The sequence below is a fragment of the Myotis lucifugus genome, unplaced genomic scaffold (assembly GCF_000147115.1).
Source record: "Myotis lucifugus unplaced genomic scaffold, Myoluc2.0 scaffold_3, whole genome shotgun sequence".
Classification (NCBI taxonomy): Eukaryota; Metazoa; Chordata; class Mammalia; order Chiroptera; family Vespertilionidae; genus Myotis; species Myotis lucifugus.
In genome coordinates this window covers 12,154,612-12,182,266 of record NW_005871051.1, presented here as the reverse complement: position 1 = coordinate 12,182,266, position 27,655 = coordinate 12,154,612, and the positions used below count along the sequence as shown (strand labels likewise).

At 37.4% G+C, this 27,655-nt stretch overlaps 1 protein-coding gene across 1 annotated transcript in view; it reads right to left on the bottom strand.

Annotated features, from left to right (window-relative positions):
- UNC80 (unc-80 homolog, NALCN channel complex subunit) overlaps window positions 1–27,655 on the bottom strand; it is a 173,455-nt gene that overhangs the window by 95,267 nt on the left and 50,533 nt on the right. The window contains 8 exon segments of the mRNA XM_023763266.1: window positions 994–1,206; window positions 14,842–15,014; window positions 16,700–16,796; window positions 18,386–18,492; window positions 20,516–20,730; window positions 24,548–24,646; window positions 25,361–25,527; window positions 26,606–26,661. Of these exon segments, the coding sequence (XP_023619034.1) occupies window positions 994–1,206; window positions 14,842–15,014; window positions 16,700–16,796; window positions 18,386–18,492; window positions 20,516–20,730; window positions 24,548–24,646; window positions 25,361–25,527; window positions 26,606–26,661 (1,127 nt within the window).

The following is a 27,655-nucleotide window of genomic DNA, read 5'->3' as shown; positions in this document are numbered from 1 at the left end:
TTAATGTAACAACTTATTATTATCACACACCTCTTAGATGCAAAGGATTAAGATAAATATTCTTTAGAGTAGTTCATTTGCCTTCCTCATCCATAATCTTGATATGATTTGAACAAAGGTTGTGGAGAGAACAGTGATGCCGGGCTAAGCAATTTGGGCTTCATCCCCAGAGAAAAGAAGGGCCACTGAAGCATTACAAGTGGGTAGGAAGCACCATCTGATTTGCATTTTCATCTAATCCCTCTGACAGCAGTTCGGAGAATGAATTGGAGGGGGCAAGTCTGGAGGCTGGCAGATAAGTATGAATGTTCTGCTTTTAGATGGGCTAAGCCTTAGGGAGATCATTTACTAGCAGTGTGTAGGACTCGGGGAGGAGACCAAATGGGAAAATGCTTTAGTCATCCAGCCTCAAGGGGCATCAGTGATGTGAAGGGGGTGGAATCAATAAGGGAAGGAGGTTTGGAATATGTTCACAGGCTGCCATTTTAGATGATGGTGGAATCGTTAATAAAAATAGAAATTTTAGGAGGGGTTGCCGACGGGGTGTTCTTATATGGGAAGAACAGTTTTACTTTGGTCAGATGAGTATTGAGAGGAAGCCCAGCTTGCAGTTGACAATACTGGCCTGGGATCTGAAGTGTTATGGATAGAGAAGTGTGTGCTGCTGCCACCGAGTTAACAGTTAAAAACACAGGAATACATGTAACCCTGGGGGAAATTACACAGAAAGAAATTACAAGCTATCCTGGGAAAACATCTATAGGCAGGAAGGAAGCAGAGGACCAGGGAAGGAGAGAGAGGAATAATAACATCTAACTTCATAGATGTATTGGGAGCATTCAATGAATTAAGATTATTTCCCCTAAACTGTTTAGTTCAGTGCCTGGCATAGAACAGATACTCAATGCATTGTCTCCCAGACAAACAAACACACAAAACGTCTTCACGTCACTCAAGCACCCTGATTTTTATGGAAGAAAATGAGAAGCTCACGTCTCCCCATTGGTAGAAGAGCTTGGCAGCGTTCCACTGCAGCTTCTGGTTCCGCTTGTTGCCCACGATGGGAGACCGGCCCCTGGACAGGCCTTTCTTGGTGATATTCACGTGGTGGCCTTTCATCCACTCGGGCCAGTTGCCACGGTTGCAGCGGTGAACGAATCGGGCGCATTCCAGGAACAGCGCTGCTCTGGCTACCACAGGGGCTTCCTGAGTGAATGACCAATGTGGGATTAATGAACGATAAGTTGACCTTAAGGGAATTACTATGTACTCTTAGTTTATTTGAGTTTTTTATTTGGTTGAGCTGTATTTCCCAGGGTAGCATTAGCGTGGCTAACACATTAGTGGGAAATCTGGAAAATGAATCCCTGAAGGCACATTTGGATATTGAAGAATTAGACATTTTAAGTAGGTTTCTGTGTTTATTTTTCCCCTTTTGCAGAATCTCAAGTAATTTCATGATTCTCTTTGCATATTTAGGAGGCGGCTGGGATTTGAATATGAAAGTGAAATACATTTTAATAAGGTTTTAAATATGCAGCTTTTTTAAACCTAACATTTTGACACGAAGCAAACAAATATTCAATTTCTAGAACTAGTCTTATCTAATCAAGGGTGCCAGTAGTGATTTTGTTCCAGCAATCATCTATTATCTATGACCATCCACACACTCCAAGAAAATACAACTGCTCTGAGCATGTTGGCTAGTAAGAAAAGGAAGTGCTTACTAGATTTTGTTGAGTTAGTCTCCCCCCCCCCCACTTTGTCATGAATAACAGACCAAAGTCCATTTAAACTGCATAGCTTTAATTGAAAATGTTTGATAAAGAGGAATTATTTCATTGATAAATAAAAAACTGAGCATTTAAGAAAATTAAACATGTGGCTCCATCTTGTCATGTCAAGATGTGTCTGAAAAAATAAAAGAACAACTTTCAGTTGCTACCCAGGAACTGGTAAGGATTGGATGTCTACTGACCTCTTAACAAGCTAAAAAAAATTTAATAAAGGAAGGAGTGTTAAGTTTGTCATAGAAGGTCAACAGGTTGCAAAAATATACACTTCAACAATGAATGCATACTTTGACTTGGGCCAGTTAAAAAAAAATCACAGTATTAGCCATCACCTCAGAATTACCTAATAACCATAGGTTGCTTAGTAACCACAGGTTTTAAAATGGAAACTTTTTTCTTCATTTCAAGCAATAGTGTTATTATGCATTGATCCATAATGTCAAAAAAAGGGCTAATATTATTGAGAGTATCAGTTATGTGCTAATTAATTTTTGTGTATTGTAATTCTTAATTATCATAACTCTTTATGATCTAGAAATAATATTCTCATTTTTCAAAATATGGTATGATTTTTCCATTATCATATAGCTGAGAAGGGATGGACAGAAGATTCAACCCCAGGTCTCTCTGGTGCCCAGGTCTATGCTAGTTCCTCTTTGGTATCTACATTGTCTTAATTTAAACTCATATGAATCTTGGTAAAAGATGGTTTCTAGAATGCATGTAGAAAGTCATTGCTTAAAAGTGGGACATTAATGGCAAGTAATGTTATTGTCTAAAACACAAATACATGATCACATCATTTCCCATTTAAAATCTATTACCAACTCCCCCTACCTCAATCATAAAATAAAAATGATACCCAATATTTGACATTTGGTTTCTCTCTCCTATCCCTATCTCAAGTACTCTGTCGTCCAATTATATCAGACTGGTGAGTCTCCCAAATATGACATCTCATACCTTTCCATTTGTTGTTCCCATGGCTCACAGAGCCTTTAAACCCCTTTTCCATCTGGCAAATTTCCACTTTTAAGATTCAATTTAGTTACCTCCTCTAAGAAGTCTTCCTTAATCCCATCCCCCATTAGGCTACTTCATACCTTGGCTGGTTACTTCATACTTTTGAGTACGATAGTATCCAAACACACTGGATGATTCAAGTAAGTTAGCCCAGTAAGTATTTTCTCATTGTCTACAACTTCAGTGAAGCCATCAAGAATAATTCCAATAAGAAATATATTTCTAAACAAACTTAATTTTACCAAGCATAGGATGAATTACCAGGACACACAAAGTAAACCCAGGTGAAAAGGCAGAATACAAGATGAGCACTAATGGTGAGAATCCATCGTCAACGGTGTTGTTGCCAAGACTTGGTAGCAGATCAGACTTGAGATTGCCAAGGGTCAAATGACTTTCTGCATCAAACCTTATCAACATTGTGCTGCCATAATATACAGACTAAACATCTACACTCTTTTCCTATATTAAATATGTCTTCTATTAAAGATCTCAGATATGCTCCTCCGTCTCTGGAAAAGGCTGGAACATGAGTCTCTAAAAATGAATGCCAGTCTGTAGGGCAAGGCGAGTGGTGCAATTTCTTCTTAGCCTGACACATTTTGACATGTTCCCAATAAGAAGCAATGGGATTCATTGTTTAGTGACAGGAAGATAGAAACAACACTACTAGAAAGAGCATTATGCTATGAACCCTGGCTCTTCAGGATCGGCGAGGGAGAAATTTAGCCTAACCCAAATGTATTGGGCAGAGGATCCTTTAATTGCCTTAACTGTTAGATGGCCTGAGAGGTTAACAATAAATCAATAAACAACCCGAGTCGTGCTGCGTGAGGCTTCCTATATACCTTGGCTTGCCTTGTTTAGAAAAAAATTGGTTTTATTTGCTTAGGAAAGTCAAGGTGTTTTGAATGAAAAGCAATTTCAATCTCTGCTCTCAAAAACTTATGATAAAATGTAGATATTATCGGTTATCAGCCCTAGGAAATCCTAATCTATGTTTGCGAACGGAATTGAGAACAATATGAAAACAATTCCCATTAACTCTACAGCTCAACATTAAGGGGAGGGTTGGTTCTTATCTGATGAATTTGATCCATGGAAATTACTAAACCCAGTAAAACATTTGGAAATATCCCTGTCTGCTTTAGGGGATGATGACACAGAGTAATTCAGATATTGCCTATTATTATAATCCTCATGAGCCTGGTGGATGCAAACAGGATTGGTACTCCTACTGTCAAGATTGCAGTAAGAAATATCAATTTCTCAGGTACTGTGGTGTGCATATTACTATACAGACAACTGAGGGAGATGTTGAGGCACAAAGCTAAGGACTTTAATGCGCATTCTTGCAGAAGATGCTTAGAAACAAGCACTGACGTCACAGAATGTGTAGAAAATATTCAAGGCATTCTAGTGTGGGTGTGGCTGTGGGGAATTATTTTTCTTGCATCTTTCAAAGTGTAGTTCAGAAAGAATGAATTTTAGAAGCAGGGTTATGGAATACCACGGACAAAGGATGCTTCCTGGACATAAAGGGAAGTCACATTTTTTTCTCCTCTGATGGAGCTTACCTCTTACGGCTCAGTGCAATCTGAAGAAGCAGCAAAAAATGGAGGCATGACAGAATGGATAGGGATGGATTCACATCACAGAGACAGACAGCACAAATGGAGAAAAATGAATCGGAAGAATGCTGCATGGCTGAAAAGAACCACAGAGTATCAGAGGCATCGTTACGAGTGAACATCCAAACATTTGACACCACAGAGAATTTTGCTGATGATCCTGAAAGAAAACTAGGCATAGTTCACTTTCTTCTTTCTTATTAGCATCTCTGTCAGACCGCCTTGTTACGACCCACTAGGCCATAGGACGGCTTCTACCCATTCCATCACAACTTCATAGGTTCCAGGCAAGAAAGAATCAATTTTAACTGGGAAGATAAAATATTAGGCAGAACCATATGGAATGTCTAAGATTGAAGGTCAAACATCATCAAATACTGCCCTAGCCAGTTTGGCTCAGTGGATAGAGCGTCGGCCTGCGGACCGAAGGGGCCTGGGTTCAATTCCGGTCAAGGGCACGTACCTCAGTTGCAGGCTCCTCCCAGGCCCTGGTTGGGGCTCCTGCCGGAGGCAACCAATTGATATGTTTCTCTCACATCCATATTTCTCTGTCTTTCCCTCTCTCTTCTACTCTCTCTAAAAATTAATGGAAAAATATCCTCAGGTGAGGATTAAAAACAAAAAATCATCAAATACTGACAATTTCAGGTGATTCAATCTTATATAAGATGTTCCTGCAAGGACGAGAGAGTAGTCTAGTTAAAACGACAAAATGTCGTGTCATTATGCACCTTGGATTTCTCTAACAGTCCACAACTAGAAAACTTCCATTGCCAGGCTACTTTCCCTTGACTTTGTCACTTTTTCCCCCTGCATTTTATAAGATCATTATGCATATTGAATGTTTTCTTTATGAAAGTGAAGCAGAGAATTGGAATACTAATTCAAACAGCTGCGCTTTATTTTGCCTGGGGACCTATAAAATACTGTTACCACGAGCCGATGGTTAACTGAAGATTATAATTGCATACATTTCTTTCCCTGGAGGACTCTATCTAAACTTAATATGTGAGGAGAAACCCTGACCGATCCTGAGAACTCATATAACAACACTGAACAGGAACTAACTTTTCAAAGAATGAATATTTTATGTTGACCCCTGGAGAATTACATAATTTTTTTCTTATTGCCCTACCAAAATATATAAAGCTCTTGCTGGTGCAGGATACCTATTTATTGAAAACCGGTGGGAATAAGCAGTTGTTGTCGGTTGCTCTGTGCATTGGAACAGAGTTTGCTGGAGGCATGTGCTTGAGAGCCAGTGTTTATGACTGTATTGAGTTCTCTGCCTGGCTGAGATCGTTAATGACAGGCCGCCCCTGCTCTGCCATTTCTACAGTAGCTCCAGGCACCTGAGATGATTCCGTTGTCAGGCTACCGGCAGATATTGCTATTCAGTACACAGTCTGGATGGCTGGTCATTTTAACACTTACTCAGATCATGCAAATATTTTGGGTAAGTATTTTAAAAACCAAGTGAGGACTTCTGTTTTGGACAATATGATGGATTAGGTGTGAAGACAAACTTCTGATTTAGACACTTAAAATACTGGATAAAATATCAAAAGAAGTTCTTCATTTTATTTTTGCTTTAGTTTTTAACGTGAGATATTAGACCAGTGACGAGTAGAAATGATAAGAAAGTAGAATTCTGGCATGAGGTGGGGGGAAGGGGTGTGAGCTAGTGTAGGAATATTTATTGCAAGGGTTTCTGAGAGACCAGAGCGTGGGTTTTCAATGGGCCACAAGTTAGATGTCTGTGCCCAAGTGTAATGGGAGGTGGGTGAGGTAATATAGTCCTACTAAAGCCAAGATCCCTACCCTCACTGGATGAATGAGAATAAGATTTGTTCCACAGAAGTAGGCTTATCTGGCTATCATTGGCTCTGTGTAGGGGGGAGAGAGAGAGAGAGAGAGAGAGAGAGAGAGAGAGAGAGAGAGAGAGAGAGAGAGAGAAAGGAGGAAATCTTACAGAACTCCTAGTCAAAATCCTATATTCTCATATAAGTTTGGACTAGAATGGGCATTATTTCCATGCTTCTTGCCTTAAAAAATATAGTTTAAAAAATGATCTTAGGTTGGTGATGTTTCTAGGTGCTTGAGGAAAGCAACAAAAATCCTCTCTGGAGGAATACTTTATACCAGTACTTCTCAAGTCTTCAAACTTGAGAATGCATAAGGGTCACTTTGGAATATGGATAGAATACATTCTCTGGCTCTAGCCCCAGATATTCTAATCAGTAGATCTGTGGCAGGGCCTGAAATTTTGCATTTCTAATGCTCACAGATGATGCTAATATTTCTGGTCCACTGAGTAACACTACTTTTAACACAGAATCCTCACAGGTCAAGTTCTAAGGAGTTAAGCTTACATTAGAAATACACGTAAAAACCCAACATGAGTAAGAGTCAGATGAAACAACCAAGTGTAGAATCAAATCCATAAACACTGAAGTTATTGGAATCATAATAGACCAAATACATTTAAAGATTAATGTGGGTATTGAAAGTATAGTGCTGAATTCGATTATCAAAGTTGACCAGGCAATTTAAAACAAAAATCAAATAGAACTTTTACAAATAAAAAATGTAGTGCTTAAAATTTAAAACTCAATGAATAGATTAAAATGCTGACTAGGTCATGTTTTTCCAACTTTAGCACTGTGGACCATTTGGGCCAGATAATTCTTTCTTTGTGAGAGATATACTGTTTATGGGATGTTAATCAGCATCTTTTGTATCTACTCATTAGATGCCAGTAGCAATCTCCAGGCTGTGCCAAATAAAAATTCCCCCAGACATTGCCAAATGTCACCTGGTGGGCAAAATTACCCTGGTCAAAAACCATGGGATTAGACACAGTTGAAAAATGAGAAAAAATAGAAGAGTTATGTCAGAAAATTACCCAAGCTACAGCATAGAAAGAGAAGAAAAATAAAAAATATGAGCAGTTGTCAAAAACCGAGGATAAAGTGAGAAAATCTATCACACATATTTTCTATTTATGGAAGTAAAAATTAGAGAAAATGTGAAAAAAGCAATCTTTAAAGAAATAATAGTTGGAAAAAATTTAGAATAGATGTAGTATGCCAATTACTTTATTCAGGGGCTTAATAAACCTCAAATAAGAAAAATAAACTAGAAATATTTATTGAAATAGCAAAATATTAATAATAAAGAGAAGATATTGAAAGCAACTAAAGTGGGAGAGGGAGGGCTGGATTACCCACAAAGGGAGATAATTAAGCCAGAAGACAATGTGATAATGTCTTTGAAGTATAGGAAGAAAATGTTTGCTTATAATTATAATTCCAGCAAAAGTATCTTTTAAGAATGAGACCAAAATAAAGACCTGTTCAAATAAAACTGAAGCTGAGAGAGCTACTTACTGCAGATTGGTCATCACTAAGGAAACTTCAAAAAGTTCAGAAGGAGACAGATGTTAGAAGGAATGTCTGAGATAAAGGGTGAAACAGTGAGCAAAGAATCTGCTAAGATTTGGGGTAAATTTAAAAACAATTTCCCTAAAAATCAATAAAATGTTTACTTTGTCGATGTTAAAACAGAAATAAGATAGAATTGAACTGCATAACAGTTGGGGTTTAAACCATCTACAGTCTTTTACGTTTTGAGAGAAGAGCAAAGAATTCATTAATTTTAGAGGTAGGGATATGTCATCAGGGAAGGAAATACAGGGGATTTTAAAGAAACGGGAAATGTCCTATTCTTTAAGGTAGGTGGTGTATATGTGACATTTAATTTTTTTCTTTAAACTCTACATATTTATGATAATATGCTTTTTATGCTACATTTCATGGTTATAATATTTTTTTAAAAAAATTCAATAATATAGGAGTATCACTAGTTAAATGAATAATTTAATATTTTAATTTGGTTATTACTGAATTACTTCAACTTCGCATATGATTCATATAAGAACACAATATGCCCTAGCCAGTTTGGCTCAATGGATCGAGTGTTGGCCTGCAGACTGAAGGGTCCCAGGTTCGATTCCAGTCAAGGGCATGTTGCAGGCTCAATCCCTGGCCCTGGTCGGGCATGTGCAGGAGGCAACCAATCGATGTGTCATTCTCACATTGATGTTTCTATCTCTCGCTGTCTCTCCCCATCCCTTCCACTGTCTCTAAAAATCAACAGAAAGATATCCTCAGGTGAAGGATTAACAAAAATTAAAATAAAAAATTTTTAAATGAACACATTATATGGCTTTGACAGTTACTCTTATGAGTATATTCCTATTTCATTGAAAGGAGTTAATTTGCACTGGTCGCCAACTAGTCTTGTGATGTTAAGCTCCAATGTGAATACATTTGGTGTAGGGAACCTGAAAGTGTGGCCATGCCTATAGTAACAAATGCCTCATTTTCCTTGGAGAGCTCCAGTCTATGTCTGTTTAACTGGTACAGCTGTTGATAGCACTCCTCTTCCCTCTCAAAAGTGTCCCAGTTTGGATAAAAATTATATAATCTTTCCTCCTAAAGCTATCTACTTAGAAAGTTATATAATTTAACATGGACTAGGTTTTCTCCATCCCACAAACTAGGGAGAATTCTGTGATCTTACTGACTTTTATTTCCCATTGACTTTCTTATATTCATGAAATTGTTCCTAAACCAAACTGATATTATTATTATTAGTGTTATTCATGCTAATAAATTACCAATACAAATAGAAATATATATGTACACTTTATATATTAAACTGGATAAAAAAGGATAGAATATTGACCTAAAATATATAGAAAACAGACATAAATACCTTTTGTTTGAACTGTTTTTCTTTTTTGTGCTTGTAGATTATATAAGCCTAAAGATGACATTAGTGCTTTCTAAAACATATATTTTTAAGAATGCCTCATAGTTCCACCTATTACATTTATACTAAACAGTATGAGAAAGAGCTGTTCTAAACTTAAAATCAAACCAATTATCTCCAAGTTTAATTGTCATAACAATAATGACAAGAGGGTTGTTTAAAACAAAAAACCTGCATATTGGCAAGACTTTGAACAGTGACATTTCTAGTATTTCTTTCATTTAATAATCCTTTTTGATTTTGAAGAAAATTTCAAACTTGAGAAATAACAGTTAAGTTTTATGATTAAGGCAACAAAACAATGAAAACTTGTGAAATAAATATTATGTCATAATGCAAAAACTGTATTTAAGCTGCACTTGAAATATAAATGCAACATCCAACAAAAGCAGACAATAAAAGAGATGGAGGAAAGTGTTGAAGTAAAATATGATAATGAACTGAACACATTCATTTTTTTCCATTCTCTCCTAAATCCTATCTTATGAAATGGCAGAATCTATGTTTATATCTGTATTGATATCTACATCTGTCTCTACATCTGCATTGTATCTATCTGTCATCTATCTATCTTCAAGGTATCCATCTGGGTCATTTAGATCTACATATACATCTCTGTTTCTATATGCATATTTCCATCTACTAGGTAGCCTTATAGGTACTTATATCTATATTTATACATATAAATGTATATGACTAAAACCATGAATACATTGAAAATCACATTTTAAAAGGAAGCTCAGGAGATCAGATATTAAGTGTAGCCAAATACAGAGGAGACAATAGTTAAAAATACAGTTAGCAGAAGACACACATGAAGGAGTAATCCTGAGGAACATTAACCCGGATCAAGGAGTATGAACAACTGTACCAATGACAGTAAACACAGAATATGACTTTAATTCAAGTACATAGCACATGCAGCTACATTTCCCTTCCTCTTAGTCCACTTCTCAGAGTTCACAAGTGACTTCAATGCTTTCACTTTTTTATACTTGAGAAAAAAAATTTAAGTGTGTCCGTGTTTGAGGCCCATTTTCTGGCTCCATCCTTTCCTCTTACATAAAGAAATGAGATAATTAAGGTGAAGGTGCTTTATAAACTTTCAAGTATAATACAAATGTTACTTTTGTCATTTTCTACCACAACATCTGCCACCATTGCCGCCACCAAGAGCACTACCACCGTGACTACCATAATCACCATCATCACTAACCCATTTAGTCAACCAGCCAGCTCTACCTGGCTTCTCTCTGTGTCTGATAATGAAAAGCACTGCACTCCTTTAAATGTTCACTGATTCTGACCTCTGGAATTCTGACTTTTGACCTCTGCATACTCCTTGGGCTTGACCTGGAATCAGAGATTCTCAGATATGCAAGGAACTTACTAATTACTCACTTCTTGAGCCCCCTGTACACTGGCCTCCTCACCAGTCTGGTGACAAAGAGCTCATCACTACTCAATGCAGCTACTTTGGCATCTATGATGATCAGAAAACGTCTCTTTACTTTGAGGCTCAAAAGACATTGCTTATAAACATCAAGCTCCTTTTATTTTATTTCTTACCATGAGATTTATAATATTGAGAAGGTCAAGCAGGGCTATAATATTGAGAAGGTCAAGCAGGGCCAAAGTAGGTTCCACAGGAAAGTTAAAAAGGAGACTCTAATGGGTTGGTTTTATTTGGGGGAAGTAAAATAAATTTTAAGTTTTCTATGAGATTCAACCTAACTTAATGGTAAGAGTCAAACTACAGCCAGAAATAGAGTGTACCTGCACTTGGAAACCCCTGTCTTATCTCCTTGGAAACTCTAAGCATTATGGCAATTGGAAATAACAGATATAAGACCATTTGATGAGAGGGAATGAAATTTCAGCATTTAAGAGACTTGATTATCAAAGTATTCATCAATATTCTTTTAAAAATAATCTCTGTTCTGAAACTAACCAATAATTCTGTTGGGGTTATTTTTCAAATCCTCAAATGTGCTGCTCTCTTTGTGACAAGCCTCACATTTCTCCCACGCCAACATTTCATACATAAATCCTAAAGCTTTCCACAGAGGAAGCAATTATCTCTTCAGTTTCTTTATTACCAATAAATGTTAATAAAAGCATTCCAATTACTTGACTAAAGAGTCTCATTTTTCCAGTGGTAATGCATTAATTAAGATTGAGTTCTTAACATTTTTGGCTACAAGAATAGCTTTGAGGGGGAGTCCAGGAACCTTCTGATATTATATGCTAAATTTTGTCTATAACTGAACTTCTCTTGGGAAGCTTTCCATAGCTTTCATTCAATTCTAAAAAAAAAAAATCTACATCCCCAAAATGTTTAAAATTACTGCTTTAGAGGGTGAATATGTGGTGTGAATTTTTAAAGTTGAAAATCTACCTTTTCCTAATATAAATTCTTCATTTGTAGCCATGTAATAAGAAAACTCTTTTGAAGATTCAAATGCTTTTGGATCATTAAAGGCCATTCACAACTTTTTTTTTATTATAGTGATCATATACATGCAAGTATATTTTTAATGAATCAAGAGAGACTCATTCTGATTCATTTAAGTAAATTTTTAACAGAGAAAGCATATGATATTGCTGGAAGAGCCCTGAAGAGAATAAGAAAACTGGCTGATAGTTTTAGCACTGGCTGGCATATGTAACCTTGAGCAAAGTCATCTCAGCTCTTGGGGTTTTTGTTCTCTCAAGTGAAAAATGTGTGAATAAGAAAAGCTATTCAATAAATTAATTGAATGATAAATATCGATGTGGAGATTTTAGCTCAGGACCTCGGAAAGTGTGGGGCCTAGACCTTTCCAATGAGTGAAGGACAATCTGTTATCTCTGTCATTAGTTACTTACTGCACTGATAGTTGTCCAAATGCTATCGATTACCCCATCGTTTTCCAATTTGTATGGCCAGCTGTGCCTATATATTTCTCTCAACTTTTCCTCAGTAGGTTGAAATGATATGATTTATTATTATTTTTCTTAATCTTAAAGGGCAGTTGCTTAAGAAATTTGATGGCTTATTCCTTTAAAAACTTCCAAAGTAGTTGTGACTTTAGGATTGAGACAGAGACACAACACTACCTTTGGAACACCTCAAGCTCAAACCATCTGTGAAGTGCTAATGCACAACTGTTATTGCTGTTGTGTATTTAGCAGCTGTTCAACTAGCTCCTGTCATTTTACTTTCTTAATCACTTTTAAACTATCAGGCAAAAAAGATAAAGCATTTATTATTTTGCATGTTTAAAACTAAGTTCCTATCGTGCTCTCATATAATATTTAAATGAGAGAGTGAACATGGTGGAGTAGAAAATATAGGGTCTGTGAAGACAGACCCAGGTTCCAGATCTGCCTCTATCCCTTGCTGGCTTTGTAGCCCTGGCCTGTTAGTTGGTCTTTCTGAGCTCCTAGTTTCTTTCCCTTTGGAAACAAAGTAGGCACACAATAAATGTTACTCATTTGTTTATCAACTTTAGAATGCTGATCATTAGGATGCCAGGGAAATAGGTCACTACACAAATATAATCTTCATAAGGAAAGGTGGAAAGCAAGTGAAGCTCTCCTTTGAATTTTGTTCTGTTATCATTAACAGCTACCACCAGATCTGGCAACACATAGGAAGCTCTCAATAGACATTGGTTGAGTTAATTAATTATTATATGGTGAGTAGCTTATAAGCCACACTGACTCCAGGCTTTTTAATTCCACTACCCAAGTCATTTGATACAATGGATATGTTAAGACCTGCCCCTCCTTTGTGACTACTTTCTGTCCAAAATTACTCCATTGATGGAGGGGCCAACGAGTGCTCCACTCACCATTATTGCTCTGTCACTATCACCTGTTATTCCAAGACTTCCTTCTGTTCCCAATCAAATCCTGCTGATTCCACTGCTACCAACTCCATGTAGTGGTGTCTGGTATTTTATACCAAGTCAACACGTTCTAATCATTGCAGCTCAGATAGTTGAAAAATTGGAATTTATGAACATTGTAATGAGCCTTTCTTAACTCTAAGTAAAATGGGGCATACCTTATTAGCTATTAGTTTTTCTGCTGAACTGGCTGTTCATGTACCCACCTGTTTTTTAAACATTCAATTGTTTATATATTTTTTTATTAATCTGTTACATTTATTTATTTAAATCTGTTTCTTGTGGAATAGATCCAGATGTGATTAAGAAGAACCATGCATGAATCAAATGAGTGACGGGCTAGTTACCACTCTCCCACTTACAAAACAAGGGATTGGCTTCTTGCCATGTCAAGCTTTAGGCAGGCATCTTGGTTGTCTAACTGCCACCAGGCTCAGCATCCCTGGACACTGTGATTCTATATTTTAGTCACTACAGCATACATCATTATATACTGAACATTTTGGAGTTCACAAATATATTTGTAAAAGGCCAATACCTAGGAATGGGAAACTGACTGAAAAATCATGTATAATGATACGTCATCATTTTTGGTGATGACAACAGTATTTGCATTCCAGGCTTAAGTGAATCCACATACCTTGCAGTCACTAAGGATCTTGGGAACAAAAGTTGCAAATGTCACAGAAAAGATATCATGGATTACATTATGTTGGGATGATTATATAAGGCTTGGATGATTTTCCAAGTACAATATGAGTGGCCAGTGGTCGCTTATTCATGTGTTGTAAACCTGGAAAATGGATCATTTTAATAGGCAAGCTTAAGGTTGTGTGTGTGTTTTTTAAAAATAAAAGTCTACTTTATTACTTTTTAATTGAAAAGAAAAGATTTCTTGATGTTTCCTTGGTATTTTGTTCCAAGTATTTATGCAGTATATGAAGAGTTTATTAAACCAGAAGATAAATAAAGGAAATTGAAAAGCTGAGTTCAAAACCCACATCTGGGCCTAGTTGACCTGACAAAAACACTTTCTAAACAAGATCCACTTTATACTCTTTAATCCCTTACATGTATAGGGACCACACTATGTTCAATGCACTTTTGTGCAATTAATTTAAATTGATCCTTCCTTCATATTTTCCCACAAGTTGATAAACCAAGACTCATAGTTTAAAGGACTAATACATGACAGATATAAGACTAAGAATAGTGCAACAATAATAATGACCCACTTTATTGAGCAGTCACTATAATTCAGTAAAGCCCTTTATTAAGGGCTTTATATCTAATTACTCCTTTAATCCTCACAACAGCCCTAGGAGATAGCTATAATATTATTATTACTCTGACTCTATTTTACAGAGGTTTAGCCAGTAAATGCCAGCACAATTTTAACCCAGGCAGTCTGATTCCAAAAGCCCTCACATACTTTTAATCATAATGTTATACATTCTATTTCCCAAAACATATTAAGATTTCCCCCCTTTCTTTTCTTCCCTCACTACCACCTCTCTTCCTCCTTTTGCCACTGATGCTGAGGAAACAAAACAAAACAAAACATAAGCCCACAGTTGGGGTCAGGGTTAGTGAGTCATGCTGTCCTCCATTAGCAGAATTCATAGGAATGGGGAACCAGATGAGCAAATTCTTCCAACAACTTACAAGATCCAGGGCAGCTGCCAGGATGGATGCATCAGGAATGGTCCCCGGCTCACAGCAGTTCAACAGAAATTGAAAGCGCTTCATGCCTTGTCGGATTGCTCCAAGGTTCACCACGTTTTTACTTTTTCCACCATCTTGGTTGGAAGACAGATGGTCGTCAAAACTATGGCAACCTGTGGTGGAGGAATGAAGGAGAAAGAGTGTGAAGAATCACAGATTTAAAAGAGCTTCAAAATGACAACAATGGGTTTTCTGTAGCATTGGCCTGAAGACATTCTCCCTAACTCCGCCCCCCTCCTCTTTATTTTAATGTTTATTTGGACACACCCTGACTTTTGGGAGTCTGGTGGCACATGGCATACGTAAATGTAAATGTGAGGTTTTACGGGTTTTACATGAGCAAAATTTTGAATACTTTTTGCTACCAGGTCTCCTTTTTAATACTTGTGAGAACTCTTGGATGTTTAAAATAATTCTTCCTGTAATCAACAGCTCATTTCTATTTTTATGGAAGATTCAATCACTGTGCAATTTCACACATGTTACATAAACTGACATCAAGGGCAATACTTTGATATGTTGATTGCAAAGAACCACTGATTATTACAGTCAGTCGTAAAGGACCTTAGAGGTTGGCAATTTAACTCCAGGATTTCCAAACCCATCTGAGCATCAGAATTATCTAGGAAGTTCCTGAATCTGATCCAGAGCTTCCAAATCTCTGGAAGCAGAGGGTAAGAATGTGCTTTGTACAGACACCCAGATGACAACGATGCAGCCAGCCTGACCACACACTGTGGTGAGAGGTTTGGGGACCACTGATCCCTCCCCTCTTAGTTTTCCGTATTTAAATTGCCTACAAATAAGAATCAGTCTGGAGCTTATTAAAATTCAAAATATCAGGTTCCATCGCTAGAGACTTTGGTTCCATAGGGCTATGTTTATTTTTAACAAACATTCCACTGATTATGATACAGAAAGTCTAAGGGATCACACATTAAGGAAAGAATAGTACACAGTATTGTTTTGCATCATTTTTATCCCCAAATTCTTTTTTAAAAACCTAAATATCTCATGACTCTTCTGCTTCTAATATATATATATATAAATTTCTTATATAAGGTTATTATGTTGAATATCATTTTTAAAATCAGGCGCACACTCCTCAGGATTCTGAAATATACTTCCAACACCTAAAACTTCCCCCCACTGATTTAGAGTTTGATTTAATTTATGCTCATGACATTCATTTATGATGTTACCAACTCCCGGTCCTCACTGAGAAGTCACAGATCTGATTTCCAGAAATGGTTTTCTCACCTCTTCTGTCAAGAATATCCTGATTCCTCCTACCCGTGGCCCCACTCTCCGCCTGCTGCCTCAGCATAAAGGCAAAAGTATGGATGGTATCTGAGATTTGTTTTAAAATACATTTAAAAAACATAAAAGATAGATGAAGCAAATATGGAAAAAAATTTAATTATTATTGCAAGTGGGTGATGGATATTTAGGATCTGTTGGACCACTCTCGTAACTTTTTGGTCTATGTTTGAAAATTTCCATAAGTACAAAAATGGCTCAGAATACAATTAAAATATAATTATCAAAATTTCCCATATTTCATTTCTTACGATTTCAGAGAAGAAAGGAGAAGGAGAGAGAGATAGAAACACCAATGATGAGAGAGAATTATCTACTGACTGCCTCCTGCATGCCCCACACCAGGGATTGAGCCGGAAACCTAGGCATATGCTCTGACCGGGAATCTAACCATGACCTCCTGGTTCATAGGTCAATGCTCAACCACTGAACCGTGCAGGCTGGGCTGAATATAATTCTTAGGCTGCATAACACTTACCGAGACGCTTGAAGAAATTCTCCTCTTCATCTCTTCCATTTTCCATTCCACTCCCAGGCCCGCCTTCAGAAAGCTTCACTGCACTGGTAAATTTGACCTGAGAAGAAAAGGAAAGTAGCCAGATGACTAAGTTCAATTCTTTGTGTATATTCTAACCCTTGTCTTGAAAAATAAGATGCTTAGAATATGAAGGTTACTTCTGACTTCCACATCTGGTTAGTCATACTTTGTAACTATAATTTGAAGAAAGATCCTGGTCATAGATTGAAAGTAAAATAATCAGACACTATGAAAATAATTTAGTAAAAAAAAATTGAGGTATTCCTAGAGTTAAATTTTGATTAAATTCAAACTGAAAACCAGGAACAGAAAGCCATCTTCATTCTTTACAAATAACACCACCACAATTGAGAATCAGGCCAAAAAGAAAGCAGAATAGAGATTTCAAATCTCCATAGAAGAACCAGTATAAATTTGTTTATAAAGTACACTGTAATTAAATTGCAATAACATGGGTTCTTCTAAGAATTAAGATGTATTCTCAATCTTGCCCTTAAGCCAACAGTAATCAAAATTTCCAAGAAAGCAAGGAGGCTATGGGCTTCATAAACTCTCAAATCCCTGGCCAATGTTTTAGCATAAAGAATGTGAAACGTGAATTATAAATATATCTTCTAAATGTCTTATAATGTTGCTATATTCTTTATATAATTTCAAAATATTACTTTTACAAGAGATAGAAGAAAACTGGTTTTAGTAAGATTCAAAGAAGGAAGAATGTAAGCAAATAATTTCTCTATAAAAATATAACTGATCATAAGCTAAAAGTTTCAGTGGTCGGGCTATGAATCATTCATAAGAAAAACTCTTATAAGAAATGGATTTCCCTGGGAATTATTACCTGTTCCAAATCATATGCTACTACATTGCGTAACAGTATTATGAAGAAGCACTTAATGGGAAAAGTCATCCTGAGTTTCTTTATCTTTTTCAATAGGGAGAACGGTTCAGCTGATGCAAAAAGTAGTGGGAGAAGAATAAATAGTGTGTGTGTGAGTGTGTGTGTAAGAGGCATCACTATAGAATTACTGTATTCTTGGAAAGAAACTTGAGATATTAGGAATTTTACATGTGTGTTAAAAGTTAATACAGCTAGGAAGTAACACACACACATACACCTATATCTGCATTACAATTTTATATAAAAATTTTGCCACACTTTTCCTTTATAATGTCTACTATTAAGACATCTTAGCCCTAGCCGGTTTGGCTCAGTGGATAGAGTGTCAACCTGTGTACTGAAGAGTCTGGGTTTGATTCTGGTCAAGGGCACATATCTCGGTTGCAGGCTCCTCCCCGGCCCCAGACCCTGATCAGGGCTCGTGCAACCAATTTATGTGTTTCTCTTACATTGATATTTCTCTCTGTCTTTCCCTCTCTCTTCCACTCTCTCTAAAAATCAATGGAAAAAATCCTTGGGTGAGGATTTAAAATATATATATGTATATATATTTTAAAGAGATCTTAGTTTTCATTGCTCATCTAACTAAGTTTCCTAAATTTGTTCAACTTAAAGAGAGTTTCTTCAATGTTCTTTGGCCCCTCCAGGTGTTTAGCATTTCTCAGCCCTAACCATTTTTCATCAGCGACTCCAACATCCTCCCACACAAGTAATGTCCTGTTTACCTTGGAGCTCTGCCTGATGAAAGACAGGCGGTCCACAGAGCTGATGTCCAGGAGGTCCTCCACACCATCCGCCAGGCCTGAGAGGGAGGATCGCTTCAGCCAGTTCCCTATTTAATAATTAAAAAAAAAAAATCAGACCATTATAGCATTTTCTCCCAAATGGATTAAAACAGAAATGCCAGCATGTACCCAACAAGCAATGAAAGTTGAATGGCTTGATATAAATAGAAGTGAAAGGAAATTGTTTTTAATGTACATGCTTTGAATCTAAATGGTCAGAGTTGGACTATAAAATTACATGAATAAGTAAGACCAGGACTAAAAGAACCTAAGCCTCCAAGGTGAATTAAACCATAATATATCCCATTCTCCTTGACAACTTTCATATCTTCCAGTAAGTCCCATTGATTTTCCTTTTAGTACTTCTCAAACCTGACCACTTATCTCTGTCTACATGGTCAATACCCAGTCCAAGCTCCCATTCCTCATACCTGGGCCACGCTCTCTCTTATCCACTCGGGTTCCCTCCAATCTGCTTTCCATGCTGTGATCTTTTAGAAAAAGTTTACCTGCTCATGTTACTACTCTTCAACATCCCACCTGGGCTATGGAGGGTTTAGGGTAGAGAGCCATACTGGCCTGCATGCTCTGGCCCCTGTCACTCTACCATAGTCATGCAGCCCCTCTTCTCCTAGGCTCAGCTCTTCGATTTCTCTCCCTCCTAATATTTTTGCATATTTTATGGCTACCACCTAGAGTGCTCTCCTTCCTCCTTCCCTTAAGATCTTCCTCCAGCCCTAGCTAGTTTTGCTCAGTAGATAGAGCGTTGGCTTGCAGACTGAGGGATCCCGGGTTCGATTCTGGTCAAGGGCACATGCCCAGGCTGTGAGCTCCATCCCCAGTGGGGGCTGTGCAGGAGGCAGCTGATCAATGATTCTCTCTCAACATCGATGTTTCTATCTCTCTCTCTCTCCCTATCCCTTCCTCTCTGAAATCAATAAAAAATATCATATATATATATATATATATATATATATATATATATATATATATATATAAAGGGTGTCCCAAAATCCATGCAAGAAATAATTTTGATAGAAAACACAGGTTTATAATTAAAAATTGTAAATTTTTTATTGATTCATAAAGTATATAGTATAGGGTTATGTATGGAATAGCATATCAGGTAAATGGCCTCCACGGCTTTGCTGGCACATACACAATCTTTTATTGAAATTTTCAATGACCGTTTTGCATAAATGTGGCTGAATTTCGATGAGGCTCATTTTCATCTTGATGGCTTGGTTAATCGACAATATTGTCGCATTTGGGGTTCAGAAAATCCATGAGTGATTGTTGAGAAACAAATGCATCCACAACATGTCACTGTTTGGTGAGGATTTTGGGCTGGAGGCATCATCGGACCATTCTTCGAAAATGCGGCTGCTCAGGCAATAACAAAAGAGTGTGTATGTGCCAGCAAAGCCGTGGAGGCCATTTACCCAACATGCTATTCCATACATAACCCTATACTATACACTTTATGAATCAATAAAAAATTTACAATTTTTAATTATAAACCTGTGTTTTCTATCAAAATTACTTCTTGCATGAATTTTGGGACACCCTTTACATATATATATATATTTGTTTTTAAAGAAAAAGAAAAAAAAGATCTTCCTCTAAGAAATCTTCTGTGATTCCTGTCCCTTCTCCCTTTAAGGCCAGGTCTTATTGTTGCATGCATTTGATGCCTTGTGTATATTTCCTTTATAAAATCCATAGTTTGCCACTATACTCAGTTACATGATTATCTGTCACCCCTGCTAGACTGCAAGTTCTGCAAAATGGGGCACTGTGTAATTTTGCTTACCATTTAATACCTGATGCCTAACATAATGTTTGCACCCTGTAGAAGCACATAGTAGGAGTTTGAGAAGTGTGTGTGTGTGTGTGTGTGTGTGTGTGTGTGTGTTTAAAATGAGTAAATGAATGAATGCAGTCAGTTTTGGCCTTTCACTTGAAGGCTTTCCCTTTCTGCATCCTATCATGCATTGCTCTGTTTTGATTATGAGTTTGTTTGCGGGCATGACATGGAATAAGAGAATCCATAAATAAATACAGACATACTTTTACCTATGGGGAGTTTCAGCTTCTTCCGAAGGGAAATTCTGCGGGACCGTGAGCGGGCGCGTCGGTCAGAGGTGTTCCCTGAGTGGGCAGTGGTGCATTCCGAAGTGTCCTGCTCAGACTGGCTGCTGGTGTCACTTGCTGCACTCTGGGATTTGAACATCTTGCGCCAGAAATCCTTCCGCCCCAAGTTGCCCCCTTGCATTTGTTCATCGCTGAAAGCAAGCAGAGGCGAGAATTAAATATGTGATACACTGTGAAATTCTCCTAAATTTCTTTCAACCCCCTGCCAATGGCACACAGGCAACTCATGCAGGATTTATCTCTGAAGGGCTGGGATGTGGAAAGAGTGGGAGTGGAAGGAGGAAGACCAAGGTTGACTCTCTGAGTTCTTCCTGAAAACAGTCATGTCTCAGATGTCAAATTGAAATGACTCTTTTTTTCAACCTTAATAAAAAGACTAAATTTTATTGCAGGTATTCATCTGCAGGTGTGAGTCATAATAGCAGCAGCACTTACAGAGACAGTAAATATTTAACTGCTTTTGGAAGTTCCCTGAGGCATGTGCACAATTGTATCTTACTCCCCACCCTCACTCCAGTTTAGTATAATTCTTGACATTAAAAAACTCACAAAAAGTACTTGAATAAATGAAATGTAATCACCACACCCAAGGGATGAATCATTCAACAATTGTTCACTAAATTATTTTCAGAATGCCAAATTATTTGGCTTACTTTAGTCAAAGAAACTTAAGTAAGGTTTAAAAGTAAAAATATTTGCCGCAGCTGATGTGGTTCAGTGGTTGAGCATCAACCCATGAACCAGGAGGTCATGGTTTGATTCCTGGTCAGGGCCCTTCAATGATTCTCTCTCATCACTGATGTTTTTATACCTCTCTCCCTCTACCTTCTTCTCTCTAAAATCAATTTTTTTTTAAAGTAAAAATATTAGTCCTATACAGTAAAACAAATGGGAACACCTTCAAAGAGATTTTTGAGTAGGGCATTTCACAAGAGAAAAGAGATAAGAGGCCAATTTTATGCAGACTTTAATCTCACTAGGAATTTTAAAAGAAGATTGTTAAAATGAGGTCCCCATTTTCACTCATCAAGTTGGCAAACATTATGGGGGTAAAAAGGAAAGCAATGGTTACTATCATACTGCGAGCAATGCCTTACAATGATTAAACCTTTCTGGAAGGTAATTTGGTTATCCAAACCCTATATCTACACCCATGATTGAAAAATTCAACTTCCAGGAAGTTATCACAAGGAAATGATGGGACAACATGCTAACATACAAATGGGTCAAATGCTCACTGAGGTATTATTGATCAACACTGAAAACTGAAAACAATCTAAATGTTCAACTCTAGGGATACAGTTAAAATAAATTATGGGACTTCCATATAATGACACGCTCCATAGACATTAAAATCCGATTTTAGAAAATTATTGATATGGAAAATGTTGAAGATATAGTGAAAAGTTAAAAAACAATGATCAAATAAATTAGACAGGATAAGACCAGGTTAATAATAATTTAAAAAGTACACATGTACGCATGTGTCTGAGTATGAGCTTATGTGTATATATGCTAAAAAATGTACCCAAAAAAAATACCAAAAGTTTACATTAATTGTCTCCAGTTGATGGCATTCTGGTTTCAAAACTATTTTTCTCTATGCTTTTCTGTGTTTTCCACATTCATCAATTTGAACAACATATATGACTTTAGTAATTTGGAAAGAGAAGGTTATAGAAAATACCTAGTAACATGATAAAAATTTGTTCATGGGATTTGAGGCTTAAAAGCTTTGGAGTTAAATTTGGAATCTACCCCAAACTTGATAATACTGTGTAAAGCAATGATTTTCTAGAGATATTTAATGGGGATCCATATTTTGTCATTCAAAATCTCATCAGAGAACTAAATACCTTTTATTCTTATTTTAAACCAGGGAAATCTGTTTATCAAATATGGTATGAATTTTATTCTTATTTTAAACCAGGGAAATCTGTTTATCAAATATGGTATCAAATCAATGTTTTTGAACTTGACTTCTCAGTTATTTTTATAAAATGATCACAGTGCCTGAAGCATTTCTTACCTTTGGGGAATGTGCAATACATGACTACATGATCTGGGTGGGAAAACATTCATGGAGGCTGTAATTTATCAGCTTTCTCAATAAATGCTACATCAGCTTTGTTCAATGAGTGTGTATCAGTAAGTAGTTTCAGAGAAAAGAGCATATAAAACTGCTTTTTATATTATTCCATTAAAGTGACTTATTTAAGGAGGGAGAAGGAGAAGAAAAGGTAAGAAGGGGAGGGGAAGGGAGGAGAAAGAAGGAGAAGATAAAGGAGGAGCCAGACTCATCCATCTACCCATCTTTCTCCAATGCTAAACAGAAGACATTTGGCATGCCCATCTCCTGGGCCAACTCAGGTCAGGGAAAAGGTCTATATCTGACATTCTATGACATCCCCTCAAGTGGAAATTTTTATGTAGAGGCCTAGTAAAACATGTATCTTCATTCAAGGGGAAAGAAGAGAGGAGCTAAATGCTGAGAAATCAGGTGGGGTTTACAGAATACTGAAGAAAGAGAATATTTTGCAGTCTACAAAACTAAATTACCTAGGAAGATAAATGGTTTTATTTCTTAATTCGATTTACTATTAGATAATTCTTATCAGATTAGCTCAATAATTGCTAGAATGATTTTGGAAAAAAGTCCTGCTTTTTCAGACAGATTCTGTGTATAAGGATTTTTAACTAGTCTTGTGGCTATTCAGCTATAGAACTTTGCTTTTCACATTAATTTTTCTTTTTTCCTAGAGCTTACATATGGATTTTTACCATTTCCTTGAAGACTTCCTTAAAGAAAAAACTAAACCTCAATTTTGAAAAAGTTAAAGAAAACAAAGGTTTAAGGGTAATCTGTCAAGTTTATCTTTTCATTGATTGATTGTCATTTATTCATTCAAATACATATTAAGTGCCTACTATGTGCCAAACACCATCTAGGCATTGGGGCTATCCTGGCAGGCAAAAACGCACATGGTCCCTGGGCCTATAGAGTTAATTTACTTCTCACGTTTCTCTACCCATTTAGGGCAGTCTCTAAGATTTTTCAAGGGCTATCCCAACTGTGAGGGCTTTTTATCCTTTAAAGGTTTTGTTTGCTTGCAGTAGATTATTACCAAGGTCCCATTTGATGACTAATATTCTTGACTATGGAGAGAGGATACCATAAAAGCTCCACTACCTGCAGAATTTCTGGAAGGATGATTATTTAATAGTAAATCAGGGTTCTGGGAAGTAAAATGATGTACTTAAAAGGATGTACACATTTTAAATATTGATTATGCCACTTGTGCAAGCAGTCCTCAAAAGAAGAATTAATGTGCCCTGGCCAGTGTGGCTCAGTTGGTGGGAGCATTGTCCCATACAGAAAGGTCATGGGTTTGATTCCTGGTCAGGGCACATGCTTGGGTTGTGGTATTCGATCCCCAGCCCTGGTTGGGGAACATGGGGGAGGCAGCCAATCTGTTTCTCTCTTACATCTCTCTCCCTCTTCTCTCTCTCTCTCTCTCTCTCTCTCTCTCTCTCTCTCTCTCCCTCCCTCCCTCCCTCCCCCTCTCTCTAAAAAGCAATGAAACTGTCCTTAGATGAGGATTTAAAAAAATCAAAAGAATTAATGCAAATGAGCCTAGGCTGTTTATCTAATATCTACAGTAATCTTCACATTTTCTGGGGACACTAATTTCAAGATGCTTTTGATTTTGCCATTATGAAAAGTAGAGATAAACTAATATCAGAGGCTTCCTATAGGCACGAGGTTGATTATTTATGATTTGATTCTGTAGAGATGAATGGCTTTGGGAATGAAAAGTAAAGGGCAGAAGCAAGGCAAAGTTTAAAACAACAACAACAACATCAACAAACAGCAGTTTGGAAAATAAAATTTCTTCCATTGGGAAGTGCTCAGCCCACTACATTGGACACAAAACCAATGCTACTTACTGCTCTGGAGTCTGCGAGGGTCGACCAGATATGAAGCTGCGACATTCCTCAGGTGCAGAGGACACTTGGCCTTTATCCACAACGCTTCCTGCCTCTGACCTAAGCAAATGGTGCATTCCACCAATCACAACAGAGCAGGACACCACTTCTCAGTATCTCGTATAGTTCACAACACTCCACTCTAGACAACTATATGGCTTGCAAACCCCATGTCAACAGAATCTATGTTGGTATGGAATTTATACCTTACCATTTGACTCATGACCCAGCTACCTATTGCCCAAGAATTCCACTATTGCTAACAGAATCATTAACTGCAGGCAGGATTTTAAGTTTAGGATTTTCTTTTCATCTTTGTAAGTGGCATTTTTCATAAAATAGGCATACAATAAATGTATGTTTATTCGAAATAAAAACAGCAGAGTTCTGTTTAGCAATTCATCTTTTGATGTGTTAAAAATATCATTTACTGGTAGCAGTAATTGCTTTTTCTTCCTGAACAAAAATTTTTATTCTCTATAGAAGAAACAAAACACAGATTAAATACGTAAGTAAGAGCTATGAAGGGCAGTTTAAGTGCATGGAAGTTTGGGATCAACTGAGCTCTGCTTCATACAGAGACAGGACTTATTTGATGGTAAACTCATTCCTTTTCTAAGCTGCAGCTGGACCACCATCCATGATTCCATTTATGCAAAAGTAACTCTGCACTGGAGTTACACACGGTGTTCGGAACCACATGGACATGCAATAGAAGATTATATTCTACAGACACAGGCAAACACTTATATTCAGAGAGCTCAAGCTTCCAACCTTTTGCTGCCTACAGGCTTAGATTCTGGTTCATTCTCCTCCACCCTTTTCCCTGGTGCCAACTTCTCCGCACTGTCAAGTAAAGCGCTGAGGGCCACTCTCCTGAAGACATTCCCATGAGCCTCTTTGATAAATTGGACCAGCTGACGGATGTCACAATACAGCCCCTATTTGGAAGCAAGAAGGAAAGTGTGAGGAAAAGTAGTTGTGTGAGTGTATAGTTTTCATAGGAAGTGGGGGGGTGGTGGTGGTGGTAATTCTTTGGGCTTAGATGAGCACTGAGATCGTAAAGGGAAGGCAATTTCCTATGATAAAATCGATGGTAAACCTCCTCTCCCTTGTTCCTATGGCTACATTACCAGGAACCTTGCATGTCATTCTAGTGTGAAAAAGAATGGTTATCATGCTTCATATTCAGAAAGTTGGCTGTATCATTAGAAAGACATTGATTTATACTTTAACCACTGGATTCCCAAGCTTTAATTTTGCTCTTAATTGTGACCTCTGAAGAGATGCCTGCAAAAACAAAATGCAATCAGAATTTTGTTTATACTAGAGATTTCAGTCCCTGTTTAGCTTCTCCAAATTTTCTACATCATTGTGATAAAATTGTTAAGTCCTCTATACACCTCTGACAGAGCCTAACATTCAAGGATGATGCATTTTGCTGAACAGATTTAACAAATAACATGTATGTTGCACCTCATTTGAACGTGAACTTGACTATGAACCTAAGATGATACAGGGCTATTAAAACCAATATACTGGTAATTCAATATTTAAAAATACATGCAGCATTTTTGGGGGAGGGGATTAAGCTTTGCATTCAGCATTTCCCCCTCTCTTCCTTCTTTAAGAAGGCTGTCATTGTATTTTTTTTTTTGTCTTAGGAAATATTCATGGCAAAGCAGAACATAAAAGCCTAAAAAAACACTTACCTTGATAGTTTTGAGTTTTAAAACCTAAGACCAGTTGGACAATTATGCCCATGATCTTTGAAAAAGCAGAAGGGAGAGCTACTAAGGAAAACATGGAGAGTGTCCTTTCAGTGCTGTGGGCAGCAAGGCCCTGTGCCCTCACTCTGCTCTTTGGCAGCTACTCCACGGAAGGAGCAAGGCCCAAGAAGCAAGGGTTCCAAACTCTCCAGAGTGCATGCAGCAAAAGCACTATGTGAAATAGTTGGTGTAAACCAATGACTGGAGCCCATGGAGCCCCCCCAGGCCCTAGGTCCCACCTAAGACTTGCACTGCTCTGCGAAGTGGAGGAAGCCAAGAATGACTGAGCTTCAACTTCCCGCCATTCTAGGGGAAGAGTGGTTCCAAGTCAAATTGAAGGTGATTTACATAAAATTAAGAAATGCAGTATTTCTTCCATACATGATGTCACAATACATGTTATAATAAGATGTATGAGAGCTCACATGTATTACAATCAACTTGTCAAATGACTTCTTTCTTTGACCAAATTGAATGCGTAGGTGGTGTCCCTATTATTCTCAAGCTCCAAGGATATTGCTGGGGTGGCTTTGACGACCAGGAAAAGTAAATTCCCTTTGGCTTGGGGTTTTAATCTGTTTATCTCCAGATAAGTGAATAGTTTCAATTGTTTAGAATATCTTAAGTAAATTCCTCAGATAGTGGCCACATATGTAGATGGACTGATTTCTGCATTAGGAGTCAAAATATGTAACGAATTGGCAAAACAGAAAAACACTCTTTTACTCCCTAGGTAGACCTGAGTTCATCTCCTCCCTTCACATCTATTGGCCTGAATGTACATTTCAGTACACAATCTCCTGTGTAGTAATTAAGCATTAACCTTTTACAGCCTGGCTTGCTCTACTTGTGGCTTCAGTGGCTTAATTAACACAGTCATTTATGAAGAGTAGCTAAAAGAATACAGCCCCCAATTAGAAAAACCCAACTATTTCAGCAGCATATTTGCATTAATTTTTAAAGTAAGTATAATTTTAAAAGATGCTTGGCATAACATTTTTTAATATTTCATGAGCTAGCATGCTGCGCTCCTGCACCTTCTTTCTGAAGGGCTCAAAGTATTTTGCAACTATTACACCAACCACCACAGACGCCCTGAGACAGAGGAGGGAGAGACAGAGGAGGGATAGGATGATGCGTAACAGGGAAATGTGTTGCTGAGGCTCCACCGTGAGTTACTGGTAACATTGGAAAAGCAGGGATTTTAGGCTTCAACTTTCTTTTTCTCATGATTTGCAGGAGTGAAGAATGCAGTGTTTCTTCTCTAGGTGAGACTTTTCCCTGATGGAGACAAAAATTT